The sequence below is a fragment of the Mytilus californianus genome, unplaced genomic scaffold (assembly GCF_021869535.1).
Source record: "Mytilus californianus isolate M0D057914Y unplaced genomic scaffold, xbMytCali1.0.p SCAF_6, whole genome shotgun sequence".
NCBI lineage: Eukaryota > Metazoa > Mollusca > Bivalvia > Mytilida > Mytilidae > Mytilus > Mytilus californianus.
Genome location: NW_026262712.1, coordinates 92843662 through 92866894, shown reverse-complemented (window position 1 = coordinate 92866894; position 23233 = coordinate 92843662). Strand labels below are relative to the sequence as shown.

General features: G+C 30.8%; 1 protein-coding gene across 3 annotated transcripts; it reads right to left on the bottom strand.

Moving 5' to 3' along the window:
• Nucleotides 1–617: 617 nt before the first annotated feature.
• LOC127705057 (uncharacterized) lies at nucleotides 618–15834 on the bottom strand. Of its 3 annotated transcripts, none has more exons than XM_052209327.1 (2): nucleotides 15680–15834; nucleotides 618–1667 (listed from the first exon to the last, which is right to left on the bottom strand). In XM_052209327.1, the coding sequence occupies exon 2, from the start codon at nucleotides 1633–1635 to the stop codon at nucleotides 793–795; it is 843 nt and encodes a 280-aa protein (XP_052065287.1). In that variant the 5' UTR covers nucleotides 1636–1667; nucleotides 15680–15834; the 3' UTR covers nucleotides 618–792. The 3 variants fall into 3 exon arrangements, with proteins under 3 accessions (XP_052065287.1, XP_052065288.1, XP_052065289.1); XM_052209328.1 differs by lacking the exon at nucleotides 15680–15834 and adding an exon at nucleotides 3840–3920; XM_052209329.1 differs by lacking the exon at nucleotides 15680–15834 and adding an exon at nucleotides 3706–3851.
• Between the last annotated feature and the right edge of the window lie 7399 nt (nucleotides 15835–23233).

The window sequence follows — 23233 nt, the reverse complement described above, 5'->3', positions numbered from 1 at the left end:
TAGAAAATGATAGTGCGAGTGGGGCATCCGTGTACTATAGACACATTCGTGTTTTAAGTTTGTTATCGGACAAAAAATATATATATACACTTGTTTCTTGCCTCCTGACAGAAAAAGAAAAACGGAATCGAAGTTGTTTAAGTTTATTATTTTATTCTTGTTATATTATACCTAGACTATATAGGAAAATGTTCTTGGCTTTACAGATACTTAACCAAAATGTGTTCGGGTGCATGAAAATTTAGGGCAAATATGGACGTAGGAAAAACGAAAACAATGTTTTTGTGACGCCTCACTTATTCATTGAATCATTAGTTTTCTATACTCAACAGGGGTGGATCTAGGATTTTTGAAAGGGGGCGTAATGCCCAATATTTGAATATATACTGCCGAGTGGAGCAAGGCGAGCATTTTTTGACGATTTTATGCTAAAAATTTATATATATCGTGAAAAAACATGAGATTTCTTTTAATTCTTGGCGATGAAAGGGAGAGTACGCCCTCTACCCCTCCCCCGAGATCCGCCGCTGCTCAAAGCGATTTAGAGCTTTTCATATGAAACGTACGATTGTTTTTCGTTTAACAATACTGCATATCATACATCTATCATAACTATATGGAAATAATAATTCTTTATTCAACTTAACCTGTTGTAAAAACCATGGACAATGAAAATTATCCTCCATCAATGGAAAAGTGGATAAAGTTATCAGCAGGCATGATGATTTTCTGTGATGGTCAGAATCGAATAAATAATATGTTTACTCTTGAATGCGTTTAAATCCTAGTTTATTAATCATCCTCGTCATTATCATTATCATGATCATTATCATGATCTTCCACTTCGATCATATCCTCGCCTTTTTTGGCGTTATTGATTTTGTTATTCACCGGTAACACGTGTACCGTCCGTGAAAATCTTGGACTTCTGTAACTAGGGCTTAATTCATTTAACCCATCCGTTTCTATATCAATTCTCGCTAAAGAATCTGCTAGTCCTTGAAATCTCGGATCTTCCGATGCTCTGTTATAAAACGAATGCATTGGTACAAATTCAGAAAATATTCCATCATTATCAATTGTATGAAAAATTTGCGTTTGTCCATTAGCCTCTTTCAGTTTAAAAATAACGTGTTTGCCATTTGTTTGTAGTTCTGGAAGTTTTAGCACCTCTAGATCAGATACAGAAAACGCACTTTTAGTTCTTGGATTATTATTAAAAGAATGTTGTTGTACGTTAGGAGATTTATATGAATATTCACTAGACAGTCTACTTAGTATCCTGTTTTCTTTTGTATTATGCTGAATGTCTGGTAATGATATATTATTATCTGCCATGTGCTGCTGACGTTTTTTCTGCCTCCACAGAAAAGAACGCTTGTGTAAGTCTAGTATTCTTCGTACACGGTTTTGTTCTAGTTTTATGTGCGAAAGTTTAACATCCAGTTGTTGTTGTTGGGTCGCGTTGTCATACAAGAGCACCCTGGAGATGTTCGATTTTGGCAGAGTGCTGCGTTTTTTCTTCCCATAATTAGGCATGATTCTTGGTGGATTATGCATGTACGACAAGGCTGACGATTCTTTTCCATTTTGTTGCAGATCGGCTTCATTCACTTTTGCTTGCTGCGATGTCATTTTGCTTGACTATGAATTGTTATCCTTGTTTTCTGCAAAAAAATAATAAAGATGATAAAAAAGCAAACCAATCTTCATGTTATAACTGTTAAAAAAGTTACCAATACCAGGACTTTTAAAGAAGAAACAACAATGTTGTAATACCCTCATCGTATATTTTCGCCGACATAAATCTAATCTTTTTTTTTTAATTTCAGTAATTATGTAAAAGTACATAACCTTTGACTAACTTACTATTCTATGTTGAATAGCTTATCAATGAGGCAAGTATGTGGCCTTCCACCCCATCTTAAAAATGTCAGTGAGATTTGAATTAATAAGGGTGTTATCTAAAAGTCGAATAATAATTTGTGCATTTTGAATTACATGGTCTTTCAATATTCGATCTATATGAGGAACAAGTGGGCGTACATTTGATCCATGTTGTATGTATTTAAACGAAATTAAATGTGTTTTAAACTCAAACCAAGTTATGTCGAATAAATATTCAATAATTAATAAGGTTGTATAATAATACACCTTTGTGCTGCTTTAACAATAGGTTTCCATACAAATATAAATTGTAAGTTAAGAGTAATTAAAAAAGAATATCTTCTTGAGATCGTGTGTTTGAATGGAAGTGTATTTAAATATGTGTATCCAAGGACGATTTTAATATCCCTATTATTTGCCATCTTATCTTTTTTTACATTAAAAAGTATGAAATACTTAAACTTGAAAAGTGAGAAAAACAGTTTACTTTCTTTATAACGTTGTCAAAAATGATATAATGTACATAGATCTGACCACGATAAGTACAAATCAAGAACACTTCAACCAGATTTTATGGTTAACCGACGGTAAACCATCTTGATATTTACACATTTTATTTCTTTCGCATCTATTACTAGCTACGGAACCGTAGCTCTTATGGTCCTTATGAAATTTTGACAATTTGAGGTCCAAAAATTGTCAAAAAATATCATGAGGGCGATAAGATCTAGGGTTTCGCATCTAATCTGTTACTATATTAACTTGTTTAACATGATCATAATAACGTTTCAAATGTATTCACGTAGAAATCTAAATCAACCGTGACAGAGAAATACAATTTGTTTCATATACATACATGTATATGTTAGAGAACAAAACTATCTACATCTATTCCATTGTTTGCTATCTTAAAATTATTAGAAACTAAGGTTCCAACTCCCTCAGGCAAAGTTGACCGTAGATAGGTTTTTTTAGGTGCTTTTAGGTTATATAGCTCTTCAACTGTTTCAGTTCTTATACATCCTTGGCTTTAAAATATTCGGCTTTGAGCGTTCCTGATGACGGGTAAATCCAGAAAAGCGCTCCGGACACATGCAATTTATAACGTGTTGTTTTCATTTTTTGTATGCAAGATATTTTATCCAATTCTATCTTTTAGCTGAAAGTTTGGTTATAATGGATATATACTAGACAGAGGTATATAATTATGTAGTAATCTTTGCATAATGGGACACAATCCAAAATTTTGGCGGGACGAGCTCACAAAGCCTTACTGTAGCTCGTATTCAATCACCCAAAACAATTACTCTTCTTATTAAAAAGAGAATAATCATATAAGAATACTTAGAGTTGAAACCCAAATAATTGTATTTGTTATGTTTAAACAATATCAATTTCTGATATGAATTATATGTCTTTTTTAGTCTCAAGATTAATGGACATTATCGAAAATGAAAAATGAATACAATTTAATAACTCCAACAACTTAAATGAAAATGTTGTAAGAGTCAAATTACTGGTCGATTTAATAACAAATTCTGAAATATTATATGTACATACAAGTTAGAATTGATACCTGTCCTGGTGTTTTTTTTTTTTAATTACACAATATTTCCCATGAAGTAACGCATATAACGTATATTATCTGGTCACTCACATATTCATGGTTTTCCTTCATAAAAGTTGTAAGGAAAGTACGCATTGACATTATAATTCTAATCCACTGTTTCTTTTTTACAGTTTCAATCAATAACATTTACAAATGTACCCGTCACATTTATAACATAGAAATTATAGTAAATGTTTATCTTGTCCTACCTGTAATCTAGGTTGCTATCTAAACTACATCATTTATTTTCTCATATTTATCCAAAAAGACAGTCGTATGTTTGTATATCAAATCCTTCTTCAGAAATATCTAATAAAAAAGTATGTACTGCGATTATACTAACCAGGCAGGAGATCTGCAATTAAAATGTATTGAAGGTGTCGTTCAATTACTTTCCTATTTATGAGAGATTTAAATTATGTGTTCCGTGAATTAAATCGTCATATGAACTTTGTTGCTCTCAGTGTCACTTCATTGCAATATAACTAAGTTGTTTTACTTTTCTGTTTTCGAATGCAAAATAAGAAATATATCTGTATTCATGCTATGAGGTACACCTCAATTCAAAACTGTTACACTTTATGATTTCAAATTAAAAAACATGATTGTAAAGTAATATACTAGTATACAGTATTTTGCCTCGGATGCCAGTCCTCTTTAAGTTAAATTGACAGTTGCAAAAATCGCTGTTCTGACTATAATTGGTTAAAATAGAAATAATGCCAAGTTGTTCATATTTAATACTAACTGGAACTAATATATGCATGAATTTGTTGATCACAGAAATAAAATAATCTAATTGGCTTATTTTTCAATATATCAGTTAACACATTTTACTTAATAATATAAATGTCTTAATCATCTATCAGTGAGGTTCGATGTCTTATGTCAAATTTGTATACCCGATAACTATGGTAATTGTCATTTTGTAACGACCATTGAAATGATACTTGGATGTGTGAACATATTATTGGCAATTACCAGATTGAGAACAATCGCTTAAATTAAGTATGATACTACATGTAGTAGTTCGTTTAGATTATAATATGTAAAATGAGACATGATATTAATGTGTGCAAAGTGCCAAATTTTTTTGGGGATGTAAAATACAATCAATTAATATTATAAAGGATGTACACCTCTGAGGAGCCAAAAATTTCTACAATTAAACTTTTTTACTTAACCTGATTTTTGGGTTTTTATGACTGTAAAAAAATAATTGGAGAAGAAAAAATCATATGGTGGTGCACTTCTTTTTTTGCTACAGCCCTTTGAAAGTACCCAATTTTGATGATTTTCCCATTTTTCATCAGTTTTTGCCCATTTTTGGGCTATTATTGTGAAAAAAATCACAGTTCTACAATTAAACTTTTGTTCATACTTTCAATAAAGATGAAGTGGACCAATCTGAATAAATTTAACTTAAAAAACTATAGGTAGGTGTTAATATAAAAACGTTTTATCATATTTTGATGCTTTTTCGTGTCAAATTTACCATGCTGTCAATTTTGTAAATTTAATATTATAATAATATGATTTTTCTCTGTTTTAAGAACAAACTGCATATTATTTCAACTTCTTTGTTATGAATGATTGAAAAAATACATGTCTCAGAAATTTGAATAGAAAAAAATGATATGGGATGTACATGTTTCTGGTAAAATCATTTATTGTACCCCACACCCATTTTCTCAAAAATATGGCTAAAAAGACTGACTTGATTGGTAATAAAATTTTGAAAAATTTATTACTCAAAAACTACTTATTGTAAATACACATTTTTTTCACAGAGTTCAGTTTGATTATGATATTTATTAAATTCATTGCTATTTTCCACTAGTATCACATGTTTTGGAAATAATTCCAGAACGAGATTTCAACGAGACTGAAACGTCAGGAGAATACATCCTTAATGTGTTGAAGTTGTAGTTAGTTATTTGTTAAATTGTTTACTTGAAAAATTCAAAACTTAGACTTTCAGAGGGATTGACCTCTAAAATTAAGTTTCTGGAAAAAATTTCTAACCAAAAGTTGTTACTTTGATATTAACAAATTCATTTTTTATATATTTCCACCCAAATCCAAACTTAATGTTTTTCCAATACATTGTAAATGTAAATCCCATTTGGGATATTATAGTCCATACCGATTTTTATATCTCGGAAGTCCCGACTAAGCTAGAGCATAGAAGAGTATTTAATAGATTCCGTCACTATACGATATATGAAAACACCACACATTTCAAAAGAAAAACACAATCAAAATACGTGTATCTGAAAATAGACACAAAAAAGAAGACTCCAGCACTGAAATTAACCCTGTGAAAACTTTGTAATGATATAAAATACCGTAAAAAAGTATCATATATCGTCATTATGTCACACTGTATCCATCAGAAGTCGAATTAAATATCACATCAGCGATTATAGTACCTTTATCAAACAAAAAAAAACACAAAAAAAGTATGAACCTCTCATTAAAAACATACTGACATTGGTTTTATATGTCATGATGGTAAACGTGGGACAAATGCAATCGTCGTGTTGCCACGTGCTCAAATTCAAATAACAAAATATCTATAGACCCATTTGATCAAATTCATAATTTAAGAAATGCAAGCAAATATAAATATAGTCACTTGTGAAGATCAAGACTACTTTTTTATTTGAATTATGTTGAAAGGATTATCTTCTAGCCATTCTTCACTGCACTTAGGAAAAAGATATTTGTTATTTATTTATACAAATCTAACACCTGTATTTTCATCACAACTTTTTCATTCCGAATATACTTAACAAGGTTTTGTATAGTAATTCAGACATAGCATTTAAGTTACTAGTAGTTATATCATGCCTTTCTTTATTTTTTTTTCAATTTAGTCTAAAAAGAAATTAACACATCAATACAAATATGTCAATTCATCGATCTTTGAAAGTTTGATAAATAAAAATTTATTCATACACATCATGCTCCGTGGATACATCTGTTGCTTTATATTATAAATTCCAAATGGAAGAAACATTCTGGAATATTGTTTCCATTGGAAGAAATATATTAAAGTATTAGTTCCTGCCAGAATAAAGGGGGTATACTAGTTGTTCAATAACGAACAGATATTATAGCACTGTTTACATCAGAAGTTTCTAGAGGGAGAGCATTTAGGAGGAACAAATATACAATGACACATCAACCTTATTGAAGAATACATGTTGATTGATAAGATAGTTTTTGTCATTACTTGGTGTCTGTTCCTCCGTCAGTCCGTCAGTACGTTGTAAACACTTAAAACATTGTGTCCCAATTCAATGAAGCAACTGTAACCACATTTGTCCTTTTCCTTAGGATTCCTTAAATTGACCATTAGAAGTTGGCCACTTTTATCATTATCACACTTTTTACTAATTAGCCGAAACTTTAAAGATCTACATGAGAACTGCGAAACAAAATAAAACAAAGCATTGCAGAAAAGTTCTGTAAATTGATTTGATGCCCATTTGCTAACACTAGACACCATCAAGGCGGTTACTTTTGCATTCCTGCCTATGGAGCACCCAAGGGGAATATCAATCTTGACACCAGTTGAAACCGATGTAACATTTTAAAATAGTATGGTTCGCTCTTGGGTACCAATTGCGTGTTTGAACTCTCGTATCAATGACAGACCTTTATATTGACAGCAGCAGCTGATGTAGTACTAACATCGGATGTATATCCAATGTTACTTCAGATCCAAAAATGTAAAGTCTAACTATGAACTGATGTTTTTAGCATGGTATAATATAAAAAAGAAGATGTGGTATGATTGCCAATGAGACAACTCTCCACAAGAGACCAAATGACACAGAAATTAACAACTATAGGTCACCGTATTCGTTTTGTAATTAGAATATACCGAGATTAAGAAATATTACATTGTATACTTACAACTGAGGAGCTATCCGCCTGATGATATAATCCCACAAAACAGTTTCATATGGCAGATTTATATACTTTTTATCCCATTTCATTAAAAAAAAAATAGTTCGCTCGGTCATCGATCACATTGTTATTTTACATTATAAATTCTATATTATCTAAGGTTTTCGACAAGTGGTCTACTTAAAAGTATGATAAGTAATTTATGGTATCCGAAGTAAATCCTCTGTTAAGATATGAGCTATGTTTGACACATTTTTGTCTTTATTTGTTTCTCTTTATCTCTAAATAGCAATAAAATTTTGAAATAAGTGTAAAATAAATATACTCAGAATTGATAATGCAATACAATGCAATGCAGATAGAAAAATTTTATTTTCTTCATATCAAGGTTTGGACTAATAGCATTATGGGACCTTACATTCTTTATGTATACATGTATGTGGTATAAAGTTGACAATGAGACAGTAAACCTTAAAAAATCTGGGACAAAAAAAAAAAGACTAAAAGCCTAGTGTTGTCGTTTGGCCTTAACAAAGGAGCAAATAACTCATATTTGATTTCATTTTCCAAACTTTTACCCTTGTGTGCCCTTGAGATATTTAGTCTAAAAGCATGTTGTAAAATATATCTGTGAATTTTGAATTGATTTTTAGCCAGGAATAAACATTGAAATCTAAATGTGAATTTTAAAATAAAAAAAATCTGAACATGACCCAAACCTGGAAAAGATACTATAATTACTGGTACATTATTGAGCTATTTATTGACATTCATATAATTATCAATTTTACATTAACTAATGTGTGTTCAATTTTGCCTATTTTGTGAAACTTTAAAATTCATTTTAAACGCTTTTTACTTTGTTGTTACTGAAACAAAATTTTCAGGTATAATTTTCAAGTTTTAACTGACAAATATAAACAGCTCACAAACACTTTAAAATTGAATGGATTTGATGAATACTGAAGGGTTATTACATATAAATTCTCGGATTACCTGGTAGACAGATTATCATTTATGAGAATTTTTAAAAGATGGTATCCGAATGATTCCCTTTTTCCTAGGCTGGTTCTCTCCTCTGCAGCATACGGGTATCTGAGTCAGAGCCAAACAGAAAAAGGACATGGAACCAGTCTACACTTTATCCATTCACACAGCAACATAACAAAACTTAAAAATGCAAAAGTCTAACGGTCAATATGCAATCTTCAAAAATGGAGATTTGCCTACAGTGGGATATCCAGTGAACGAAAACAAAAGAAAATTCACTCTTCTTATGATAGAGTCGAGAAAGTCAATGATAAAACAATGCCGGGGACGATACTGATCAAAAATTATTTCCAAATAATAATTGTTCATTTTAAATAAATTAATTGTTAAACTGTGTTATTAGAAATATACATGCAAATACACGATGTTTAATGTTCAGTATTCATCGAGATAACTGCATTAGAAACTTGTGAAACTGAGATTTAAAAACTGCCAATCTTTGCTGCATATTGATAAAAAAATTGGAAAAAAATATGAACATACAAGATCTAAAGATCTTTCGGGTCACCAATTTTCGGAGTGTTCCAAAAAGTCCTTAGCATGTTACAAGTTCTCAATTTATACTTATTTTTTCACACCTAAGTTATCGAGCACACATGTACATTCTTAATAGAAATATAGTCTTTTTGTGAATATAAAAATTTAAAAGTCTGTCTGTGCAGGTTAAGAAATTAAAGATAACTATTTTTATAGGTATCTTTCTACTATTTTTTATACAATTTTAAGAAAAGGTCGTCTCGTTTTTTTGTACATGTATTTGCGGTCTTCTCGATTTATTCACATTGAATGTTTACATCGAGATAAGGTCCGTTTGAATTTGCTTAGTAACTTAATTTCAAAAGTGCCAATCTTTGCTACATATATCAATCGATTCCTTTGGAATTTTGCCTGACTTTCTCTGATCTAGCTGTATATATATTCGGATAATTAGCATGTTCCAGAAAGGTATACATCCAGTAGAAAAATAATTTGAAGTTAGTACTCCAGAAATTTATTCGCATAGCAACATTTTAAACCAATTTTACATCAAGCTTCTATAGCCTGCTGTACTCGTCGTTTGCTACTTAAGGAGGGAAATGATAACATTGAATGGAAGTTTTGTTTTTATTTCAACTTATTTCTACTTTCACTATTTACCAGATCGTTTTCCCGTGAATCCATAATTGATAGCGTCCTTGCTAAAATGGGACAAACATTGAGAAGATCTAGTTTTCAATATTTACAGGGGAGGTAATATTTTGTCACTAGATTTCCCATTGCCTATACAATATATGAATAAGATAATAAAAGTTATTTTTGCTGACAATTTCGTTAAACAGCAACTGCAAGACAAAGAAAACCAAAATATTTTGAACTGAAGAAATAGACAATGAATACAATATATGTTTGGCTAAAAAATGCGCCGAGTATAGAATCATTGTGAACTAATAAAAGAGACTATCTACATATATGATCCGTCAGGAACACAAACTTCCTAAGAAGCAAAAACTTTTAGAAAAAAATATTAAGCACTGACAATGTGTTAAATTTGTGACAGGGTCTGGGTTTAACTGGTTTTAAGACATATCAACTCTCGCCTGGTAAGTATTTAAATGTGATCATAGGTCAAACTCTTAATTGCTCCGAATCTAGACAGTTTTTAGAAGTTTTCAAAATAAAGAGACCAGATATTGTCCACGGTATACCTTCTCCGCCTTTTCATTGACACGACACTTAAGTTAGTATAAATTTCATCCAAATGACAAGTTGTCTTGCATGCAAAGTATTAGAACTGCTGTGTGACAAGAACCACACCTAAAGAGCCTACTTATTTCAGTAAACATTTATGAAGGTTGATATTGTTTATTTTGATGTTAACGTTGATGTTTACAGTCAATATCTACCAAAGACGATTTTCAAATTTTTGATGTATTTCTGTCCAAGTTGACGTTAATTTGTGAAGACTAGTTTAGTGTTTCAATGTGCATGCATTATTCATGTCGATTTTGTAAACATACTCCTACACTAAAAAAGAATTTTTAAAAATGTGGGTCAATTATTGAATGAACGAACTTATGCAATCACTAAATAACTGTATAACCGCCTCGTTTTTTTTTTGTGACCTTTTCAGTTTCAGGATTAAGTAGACTTGTGACCGCTCAATGTCGTATCAATAAGGCTAGAGCTTTAAAATTGTTCGCTCCGTCTAAAGACGATGACATTTTCGATGCGCCTTTCCCTGAACTATCTCGATAACAAAACAAATAAAGACTATAATATGGCAACCGTTATACAAAAAAGTATTAACAATAACACCGACATCCAATGTGAATTTAAAAAAGGGGGAAGTCCATAAAACCGGACAAAACCAAACGCTTGACTTTATCAACCAACGGAACGAATGGACTGGCACGTTATACATATATTATATATTCGTGCATCTTTTAGTTGTATTTCATAATTAAGGCCAAGAAAAAGGTGAAATGTACTATGCAGTATAGAGATTGAAATATTATACCATTCTTCATGTAAATTTCTCATCGCCACTTTTGTTTAAACTGTAATAATAGATTCAACATAGGTTATCCCAATGTTTACAAACTATCAATATTTTCTGACAGCGATTCACTTCAAATTTGTGATAGTATTGTCAACTATTCAAACTTTAAAGATTACGAATAAATTCACATTTCCAAACAATACTGCATTTCACTGATAATTCTAGATGTTGATACTCTGAACTGAACATACATTAAGCAAGACTAAAATACGAAAACAATCCAAAAAGTCATGAATTCTTTGATATATATTTTCCCAGTTTTGTATTTGTTTATTGCAATTGAAGTGGCAGATTTAAAAAAAAAAACAAACATTGATAACAATTTGATGAGTTTTAACATTTCATTGCTACAAAATTGTTTTTACAAATTGATCTAGTTGTAAAGTGTATATTGTTTAATTCTACCATTCCTAAATGGAATTACTTTCGAATTATTTAAAATTCACATCCTGAATGTGCATCAAATATTCGTCGCTGGACGTTAAGCGAACAAAAATCGATCAATGAATGAGCAAAAAGATTTCTTTAAAAAATGCTGTCATGTAGAATCCATTTAAATTTGATGATAAATTATTGGTGTTTGATGCGATATCGTAATAGTAATTAAATAATATATGTACACTCTTTTCAACACAATTTAACTAGAAAAGAATCTCCGATGGTCCAAATTAATCAATGTATGAAATAAAAAGATTTTAAACTACAAATAAAATAAAGCTTTTGAATGTTTACATAATGCATATTATCTGTCAATGTAAAAGCTGAAGGACTTGCATGTTGTGATCTTCCCAATTGAAATTAGAAATGGTTCCAAAGAAAACAATATGATGCAAGATAATGCAAAGTAATTACAGTTTTAATAGCACTATGTTTGTTTTCAACATATATGTATAAAAGCTCAATTTTATGGTAATTACAGTTACAATAAGAACGTTCTATTTTGATATCATAAGTATGGACTCCGTTGTAGAAGACATGATTCTTATTTCATACTGCAATTTCAAAATCAAATATAATCTCTAGCAATTGTTTGAACACCAGTTAATTCTTTATCGTCCTATATTGACGTTGCAAATATGTATGGAAATGCTTTGGTTCCATTCTACATGGGCTCTTTATCGGAGTTTAGCCACCAAACAATCAGTGTATTTGATTTCATAATACACAAGTATATTTTGACAACGTTTTCAGTGAACATAGTTGACAAAACGTATGATATCTAGTTTTTACATCTGTTTTAACAAATACAATTGTAGTAGCAGTTCAGTACACATTTTTTTTAAATGTTTACTATCGATAAACAGTGACACAACAGAAACAAACGGATCCTGGTTTGAAATAAAACATTATTAGTATTGCATCTACTTTGTCAATCGGATCACTTTGAAAAAAACGGGATAATGGATAGACAAACCAGTCTATATTTTTTTTATTTTGTATTACATTTTGATGAACTGGTACAGATTGTACCCGACTGTGACTTCATCATAAAGAAAATATCAAACTAAAGATCTAAAGCGAATATTAAAAAATGAAAATAATAATAATTGTAAACCACGGGTTCTGTATACACTATAAACCCGTATGATACTTTCAGTCAATTTTAATTACATAAATGTTAAATTTAATGTATATTTTCAAAGAAAGAAATGTATGTGTTCGTTAATATCAAAATGCAGAAGAGTGCACCGGTATCTTATTATTACGTTAATTGACAAACAGTAGCACGTTCAACAATTTCAGTAACACTTTTAATGGTTGTCAAACATGCGGGAACAGTATACATACATTGTTTTCACTGTAACATACAATTTATATCATACAAAACAATGCATTATTAATCATTGTTGATTATATAAGATTTTAACGTCTTTTCCCAATGTCCTACTATTCATATTTTAAAATTAAGAGAAGCCTCAATTATCGGTTACATTTGTATATAATGCACTGAGATTTTAAAAGGGAGGTCTACAAGCAATTGGAAACAATACGAAAATACTTCAAAATTAAAAGTATTTCCTTTCACTATGATATCTTAAATTAAGATCTACTTGGAGATGTGTACAATATGGTTATAAGTTTTGTTAGCTGGTGCATTAGTGTGGTTTCAGTTTGATTGTTGAAAACCGAAATAAGTCTGAAGGACGCACTTAAAAACGTTTAAATGTCTCATTTAATATATATTTGTATACACAAACTAATATTGCTGACCCAGACAATATAAGGTTTATTAAAAATAACTTGTATATACTCTCCATTTCCTTTAATAGGAAACATGTTTCCCTTTGTAAATCAGTAGTTTGTAAATCGTAGATATTTCGTAAACATATAATTATATATATATATTCTTGGTCGTTAACATGATTTTTTAGGAGACAGACTTTGTTTGTTTCTGAATTTTAGATATTTATTTCAAGTGTTTTACATTGATATGCGAAGATTTGTTGGAATAAATATTTTTAAAACTAACCTGAATTTTAAAGATATTTAGTCAAACCTAGATCTTTAAGTTTTCTATTTGGACATAACCGTTTCACACCAATTCTTAAACTTTACATTAGATCCTCTTTTTGAAATGAAAATAAGGAGATGTGATATGATTGCCTATGCGACAACTATCCAATGGAAGTGGATGTAAGCAATTATTGCAACCGTGCGGCCTTCAACAATGAAAATAAGTCGGTACCTGTTTGAATTTTCCTATGAAAGAACAAATTGAACAAAAAATCCTCTGATATTGTTGTGAACGTATTTATACTCAGTCAAATATATGCTTTTTTTTTAGTTATGTTAGCACACTATGTTGTAAGTGTTTTTTTGCAAAATATCATTGGTCGAAATTATTTCCGATACGTTATACCAAATACGAACATGATATTTCTGTAAATTCATATGATAAGCATCAGCATTCGCTTTTCCAAATATCATTTGACATAATGTCATATTCCAAAGTCAGATCCTTATTAAGTGTCAGTGCATGGCATAGTGGAACTAGTAATAGACAGATGAACTGTTACACCACTATCCCAAGTTAGGGACAGAGTTTGGCGCTAACAAACATGTTTAACCCGGCCACATTCTGAATGTGCATGTCCCAAGTCAGGAGCCTGTAATTCAGTGGTTGTGGTTTGTTGCTGTATATCATATTTGATTTTTGTTTATTGTTTTGTGCATACTGCGGTTTCATTTTATATCAGTTGGGTACCAATTTTCTTGGGTAAAGGTGAACCACGAATTTAAATGTTCAACGAATTATAAATTTGCTATAGGCTTGTATGCAGATTTTGGCAATACCACGAAATTAAGTATCCACCAAAATGCAAGTTTTCCTCAATCCACGAACATTAGTGCCCACGAAAACAAATGAATCCACAGTAAATCAGGCCGTTAATTTTCTCGTTTGAATTGTTTTACATTTGTCATTTCGGGGTCTTTTATAGCTTACTATACGGTATGGGTTTTGCTCATTGTTTAAGGCCGTACGGTGACCTATAGTTGTTAATTTCTACGCCATTTGGTCTCTTAAGTATAGTTGACACATTGGCAATCATACCACATCTTCTTATTTTCATATATAGCAGAGGGACCGTGATGACCATGATGGAACAATTAAAGAGTTTTAACTTACTTTTCAACGGCTACAATTAATTTGAGACAGACACTGCGACGATCAACTATTTCGGAGCTCTTTCGCATAGCCCTGTTGAGAAGGTTGGCTAGTCAAGTATATAATCTGTTAATAAGATTGCCATAATGAGAAAGTGTTCTGGCATATCTTTACAATTTGGATGCATAAAGGCGGACAGGGGGATGAAACGGTAATGCTACATGTACTTCTCAAGAATTAGAAGGTGACGATGGAAAATTGTATTATCACGTTTGTCAAAGTATTGAGTTGTCATAAAGTTATGGAGCAGATTTTCTTGTCTATATGGTAACTCTTGATGTCAAGTTCATGTGTGTATATTAGATACATGTACTGAAATAAAGATGGATGTGAAATTGTAGATTGTTTTTCTTGTTGTCGTTTGTAAGGTTTTGCTCAAATGAGTACAATATGGGATCAGCTACCAAAGGCGCACACTAAGGACCTTTTGGAATACAGATTATCTATTCAAAAATAACCGGTGATGCTTCTAATAGCCAGTGCTAACATAATTCAATTTTGCCTAGTAATTCAAGCCGTATATCAATTTGAATTGAAATAAATTATTCGTCTAACTGAAGATCAATAGACATTATATTAATATATTGACTTTCCATTTCATTGTTTAAAGTAATAATACCAAAATAAAATATAGTTTTGTGATTCTTTAATCTTCTATGTTTCCACAGTAAAATGTAGAAATAAGTATTGGTTAAAAGATTTTGATTTACACTTGCTATAATCTTTGTCGACCTGTATAATGTTACTTTTGAAAAATGTAAATTATAGTTATTTCAAAACTATTATATTTAATCCTCAATATGTCTAACTTATCAGAAGTCATCAACTGATGAATTATCATTAGTTATTGAAAAGCATTAACAAACAGCAATGACAACACGCAAACATAATATACAAATAACAATGTGAACTAAAACAAAAGACATTGGCAAAATACCCACCTAGAAACAGGAAACATTTTTTCCCTTTTTAAATCAAAATATTGGATATTAGATGTAAACGTACGTACCTGACTCGCATGTTTCCATTTACTATATCAACAGGACAACATCATAATATAGATCTGAAATGAAAACAAAATTATATGTGATCTCATTCACCACGGTCTGTCTACATTCCACAAAGGCTTGTAACTTCCAACACTTTTATAATTATATCAATATAAACGCCAATCTGTATCTTTTCAATGTATTATATTTGGGTATTAAATAAAATCGCTCATAATCGTGTTTACCTTATGCATAATCATGAGAAAATTATATGACAGAGATCCGTTGTTGTGTATGATAATTTCTTTTGTAAATATTTTTTCTTTTTATTTTAATACCATTTTAATTAAATGTTTGAATATTTGAAAATTTTCATAATCGTATTAATGCTTAAAAAATCTGTTTTTTTAAATTTGATAAAAGGGTCAAATCATTTACATATATGCTTTTTACAATTTAAATTACCAATGGATACTTGGTCGGTATCCACTATTGCACAATTTATGAAATATGATCTTAATAGAAATGCATGGTTAATGATTGTTTTTTAAAAAAAGACACATAAGCTACCGAACACTCATAATCCGAAGAAAAACTGACAACGTCATGACAAAAAAAGAAAACAAATGACGACAAGACGAACAAGTCCACAAAACGCTACATAGAAAAATAAAGATTGACCAGCTGCACAAGGACCTAACTCTGTCTTCCTCAACAAATGAGATTCTCCTGAAAAGCATGACTGGTTACTTCAAATATTATTGCGTTTTGGGCCTTTATATGACCAGTAGTTTTATCCTTATATAAATTATAATAATGTATGCCACCTATTTCCATGTGCAAATTCAAGTGTTTTCAGAATATCCTTCGCCAGGTACACTCCATTGGGAAGCAAAAATATCAAACGTTTGATAGCTATAAAAACTAGAATAAACGAGAGAGCAAAAAAAGTACAATTCACTTTGCTCGAAGGAATTGTAACCTTGGTCACAACGTTATTTCCACAATAACAAAAAGTACACTTGTATTTATTAACTCTCTGCTACACACAATTTGTTTTAGCACCAAAATTACTGTAAATATTAGATACACTCACGAGATATGGTTAAATCTAGCTTACACCTAAGTTTGGTTAATGCTAAAGGGTGGATTTTAATGAGTGAGGAGGGGTCCTTTCAGCAATAATTTTCATTGTATGGTAAATCATGGAAAATGCAGGATATCCAATTACATAAAAGGATATCGTGGTGTTAATATGCATGTGCTATTGTTAAAACAAAGCGGTAAAAAAATCGGTAACTAAAAAAAAAAATAACTTGCAAAAAACAACCTACATATACCAACTACATATTTCATTGCTAAGCAATAATGCTAGGCAATTACGATTTCTGCGCATCCTTTAAAAGTATTGTACAAATATCGTAAGATCCTATCTACAATGTTATAAAAAAATACTCTCATTAAATAAAAATCACTCAGACATTCCGAATATCTTTTAAAGTAAAGGATTTTATTGAAACACATTTATCATTTCATTAAATTTTATGCCCAGCAAGAAACATTTTATGTACCTTTTGTATCTTTGATCTTGAATGAACACAACATATATTTAAATTGCTCATCTATAAACTTTAAATACAGAAATTGATTATCACCTGTGTTTAAGATTTTTCAAAACTATAGATATACTCAGCAACATAAGAAACGCAACCTGAACTTTTACTAGTTTTCTCTTGAATGGTTTTACTTTATAATTACGTGAAAATTAATTCTTTTTTTTAGGCAATGAGTGGAAATAATCCTAGAGCTAATGAAGGAAACTTCATTCTAATCCGGCATTGGAGTTTCAAAGAAAAAAAATTGCTATTTCGAAATTCTTGAAATTTACCAAATTTATTCCTTTAAAACCAATATGTCAAAATGTTGGACCATTTCTATCCTTAGTGTTAAAGATGTAGCAATTTATGAATAATAAATTAAAAAGAAATTAACGGTGGTCATGCGTTACTTTTGCTGTTGAGTGTAGAATGCTAATGAAAATAATATTTGTTTTAATCATTCGAAATATCGAATATCGACATCAACGCTTCAGTTATAAGCAAATTAATGGTCTTTCAAGATTCACTTCGTGATGCAGTTAGTCATGATAAAACGAATGTTCACAAATTTATGGTATTAGTAGAATTATAAAATTTCGGCTTGTGGTTAAAATATAAAATAATTGAACAACACGCTTAAGTATATCACTGTGGTTTTCTGATCAGTTTTGACCACAATCATTGTGAACCATTCATATCTATCTATTAGTCTCTTTTAATTTTATTCGTTTTATCTATTTGAGACGGGTAGTTTGAAGCTTGATAAATTGTATAGACACCTATTTATTGTTGAAAACCGTTTGATAAAATATAGATGTCTTTATGTTATTTCTGTTGTCGGGCTGCTGTTTCCTTGACCTTTATCATATTTGCATATTTACCACTTGATTTATCATTGTTTAAACAAGGCAAAGTCTGATTTATAAAGTCATAGACTTGCTTTTGGGAAACCAAACAGGCCTTTAAAAACAACCATAAAAAATGGGATGCAAAATGTCCTCAGATCTGACGATCCTATGGCAGTGTCGTGGAAACTAAAACATGGAATATGGGAAAACAGCAGTTTTTTTCTGTCAACATGCATTTTCTTTCCGAATGAAACTCTTCAATATTAAATGCTAATCCATATCATAATTTAAGAACAAAACCAATTTCTGAATATAAATTGCCAAAATGTGTGGATGACGCTTTAGCAATTTGCGTACATGTCTACCGTCCTTTTAAAATTGTAATAACTGTACAGTGTTTGAATACTAATATCAAGGTTTAAATACGTAAAAAAAACCTCGAAATTTCGAGATTTCAAAAGTATAAAGTTTTATTTTAACGTCGAAATTTTGAGATTTTAAAAGTCGAAATTTTGAGTTTAAAGTCGAAATTTCGACTTTTATAAAGTAGAAATTTCAAGTTATCAAAAAGTCAGAATTTCGACTTTTTAAAAAGTCAAATTCAAGATTTTAAAAAGTCAAAATTTCGAGATTTGAAAAGTTAAATTTTCGAGTTATAGTCGAAATTTTGAATTTGAAATGTCAATGTTTCGACTTCGAAAAAAAAAGTTCAATGCCAATTTTATTTTAACTATGTCCTTAATAAAAGAGAATTTGATATGTGTGTCGAAGGGTCGAACTTCAGTAACAAAAAAAATATATTTCTATATAATGTTGTTGACGTTCGATGGCCTAATAAATCTAAAGTTTTAAAGCCATATAAAGCACATTCATAACTACATTAAACAACATTATATTCCATTAAACAACTTGAAATAGTTGAATTTCAATCCGGTATATTTACGCAATGTATATTTATCATCAATAAACCATTGAAAACAGTTTAAAAAGTGAAAGTTTGTTTGATAAAAAAAAGTTCACATTTCAATCATTTATCATGACGTAATGGAGTGTTAGAGAGAATACATGTACTTAGTACTTAGATGACTTCTAAAATGAAACAACTGCAATGTTAACTGCTCTGAATTAAAATGAGATATGCATGTATAATTCAGCTATTTTATAACCTCTTGATATTTGCTTTAAAACTTTATAATCTTCCAGTTAATAATGAAATAATGGATAAATAAAGGCCTTTAGTTGGTTAACGCTTTGCAAACTGTCCTTATCAAACATACCAATTAAAATGTATGTTGGAAAGTGATAGGATCATAAGGCCTCTGTCTTCTACTGATCTAGATGGACAGTATATAAATTTCACAACATGGCACCTAGAGAGAAATCAAAACCGTAAATGCGCATTTGGAAAACTATCTTCGTCAAACTTAATAATCCCAATGCTTGTTGGAAAAAAGTCAAGGGCATAATTTATTCAATTTCGAAGTTCCTAGGTCAAAGTTCAAAGCATGCACAAACTGAAATAAAAGATAAATTGGCAAATTACTTGGTGACAGATTTGGAGTAGGTTACTCTAAAACTCCAGTTCTCAATTCACTAGATACACATAAACTCTGTCATAAATCCCATGAATCTATTTATGTCCATGTGACATCATTTTTGTTATGTTCATGAAATTCATACTGGGTATGACTTTAGAATCGTATGACAAATAATGAATGCTACCTGAAAATACCTACTCTTTTGACATATTTGGAATGACTGCTTGGAGTTCTTGCGATTCCATATGTTTCACTCCTATATTTCCTTATTCATTTGTTTACACCTAGAGATAGTTTGTTTCTAACTATAAGTCATCGGTATACTAGATAACACAATAAAAATATAGCAATATAATAGAATGATTTGACATAATTCATTATTCAATTGTATCATTTTGGGAGGACGTTGGAATGTTTAAGTTGTGACCAACAGACCTCACCCTTTAGCACCTCTCACTAGTTTTTAAATTGTTTCATTGATTTTTAAGATTAAACTATACAAAATAAACCCCCGATGGTGTTGTAAACAAGCATTGTCATTTCAAATAAATCAGTTTTGTTTGAACTTATATTCAAACTCATATTCAATATATATTTGCTTACATAGATATTTAAAAGCCACTTGTGACGTTAAAAAACTGCACTGATCATTATTAAGTATTTTTAAATCAAAGATTGGTTTGATTTTACATACGGCCATTGTCAAACAATCAAATATGTCGAAGATGGCGTCGGGACTGGACGGTATAATACTTGCTCTAACAACAACATTGATTTTTATCCGTCTTTTTGCAATCACATCGCAACCAGTGGTTTTAACTAATAGATATAAGACTGAAGATCTTGGTTTCTATTCCGAAACTATCACAAACTTGTCCTTTTATGATTTTGGACTAGATCTTTTGCACCCTAGAGGAGTCCCTGAGAAGACCCGCCATTTTCAAAAATTGAAAACAAAAGGAACACTTTTTAACACCAGTTCCCAGTATCATTCATCATTTGTAAGACTTTTATTGTTGTCTGGAGATGTGTCTAGAAATCCAGGACCAGTGAAAAATCCATGCGGAAAATGCCTCAAGCCGGTAAGAAAAAATCAACATGCAATTTTATGCGAGGACTGCTCGTATTGGTTTCATCTGAAATGCATAGATTTGCCGAAAGATGAGTACTACAGACTATCAGAATCGACAGACAGTTGGTTCTGTAAAAACTGTATTTTACCGAATTTTAATGATTCATATTTTGATGATGTAAATATAAAGTCAAACGCACCCACAAACGATTATCTCCCTTCATTGAATAATACAAGTTCCGATGTAAACAATCAACATGCAGAGTCGGTCTTTCAGAGTCTAATTGAGTCCAGGAAAAAACACCCAAGTAACTTCGTGGTAGCATATATGAATATAAACAGCATAAGGTATAAGTTCGATGAGATTAAAGAACTATTATATGATAAAATCGTAGATCTCCTTATAGTTGCAGAAACGAAAATTGACCAATCGTTTAATGATAACTTGTTCAAAGTAGATGGCTATAAACTTCATCGACGTGATAGAAACAAACAAGGTGGTGGCATCATGTTACTGATCAATTCTGACTTTCCATCTAGTCGTAGAGCTGACAAAGAATCTGATAGTTTAGAGAACATTAGTTTAGAGGTTCACTTAAATAACACCAAATGGCTGATGATGGGTATTTATAAACCCCCATCAGTACCTGACAACAACTTTTCAGATAACTTTACAAAAAATATAGACAAATGTATAATTAACTATGATAATATTTTATTACTTGGTGACCTAAATTTTGACATGTTAAATAGTAAAAAATGTCAATCTATGAATGACATATGTGATATCTTCAACTTGTCACAATTAATATCAAAACCAACTTGTTTTATGAAAGGGTCTAAACCCTCACTTGTTGATGTTATACTCACAAACAAGGAAAATATGTGTTTTAACACCCACAATTTATCTACAGGTATTAGTGATTGTCATAATCTTATATCAGTTACAATCAAGGGCAAAGTTCATGCCCCAAAACAGCAAAAAATATCATACAGAAGTTATAGAAATTTTGATATAGATAAATTTAACACAGATCTAAACCAAATAAAAATGCCACTTACAGAAAATGTCACAAATTCTGAACAGTTAAACCAGGCATATAATGAATTTGAAGATACATTCACAAATATTCTAAACAAACATGCACCGATCAAAACAAGACAACCAAGAAAACAACCATTACCGTGCATGAATAGTGAACTTAGAAAAGCTGTATATCGCAAACACATGCTGTACACACAATTTACAAAGCATAAAGATTCAAAAACATGGGAAAAATATAGAAAACAGCGAAACCTTGTTACAAAACTTAAAAAAGTATCCATGAAAAATTATTTTTTAGAACGTTGTTCAGGTGGGGCAAAAAACAGTAACTTTTGGACAACTATAAAGCCGTTTTTCTCAAAAAAATGTCACTCAGGGGAACAAAAAATTGTTTTATGTGAGAACAACAAAATCATAAACAACACCAAAGATGTTTCAGAACACTTTAACACATTTTTTTCGACAGTTGCAGACAAGATTGGTAGTGACGTGCTATACGACCCACCAACTCATGCCAGTATCTTGCAAATAAAAGATCAAAACTGCACTAACACAAAATTTGATTTTCAGAAAACAACAACAGAAAAAGTAGCAAAAATTATTAATAAAATTAACATTAAAAAAGCTACTGGAGTAGATGGCATACCAGCAAAAGTAGTGAAACATTGTAAACCGATAATTGTGCCACAGTTAACAACACTTATAAATCTATCTGTAGAAACTGGAGTTTTTCCTGATAGACTCAAGCAGGCTCAAGTAACACCACTGCACAAGAAAAACAACCAACTTGACAAAGCCAATTATAGGCCTGTCAGCGTTCTACCAATTTTTTCTAAAATTTATGAAAAGGTTTTTGAAATTCAACTTGGTGATTTTTTTGAAATTATTTTTCATCCCTATCTGTGTGCTTTTAGACGTGGCCATGGGTGTCAGACCACACTGTTACGACTGCTAGAAGATTGGCGTGCAGCATTAGATAAAAACCAGTATATAGCTGCTGTTTTAATGGACCTATCAAAGGCTTTTGATTGCCTACCACATGAAATTCTGCTTGATAAATTATCAGCATATGGTGTCTCTGTTCATTCTATTTCACTACTTAAATCTTATTTGACAAACAGGAAACAACAAATTAAAATAAATAGTATTCTTAGCAGTTGGGCTGACATTCATAAGGGGGTTCCCCAGGGTTCTATCCTGGGCCCCCTACTATTCAATGTTTTTATGAATGATATATTCTTATTTATAAAAAATGGAACTTTGTATAATTATGCAGATGACAATACTTTATCTTACTGTAGTCCTGATTATGATGTTTTGATTTCTACTTTGGAATCTGAATCACTCAAACTTATTGAGTGGTTCAAAATAAATAAAATGCAGGCAAACCCCGACAATTTCAGGTCCTAGCAGTTGGGAAAAAGACATATAACAAAAATCCATCTATACGTATCCAAAGTGCTGATCTTTCGT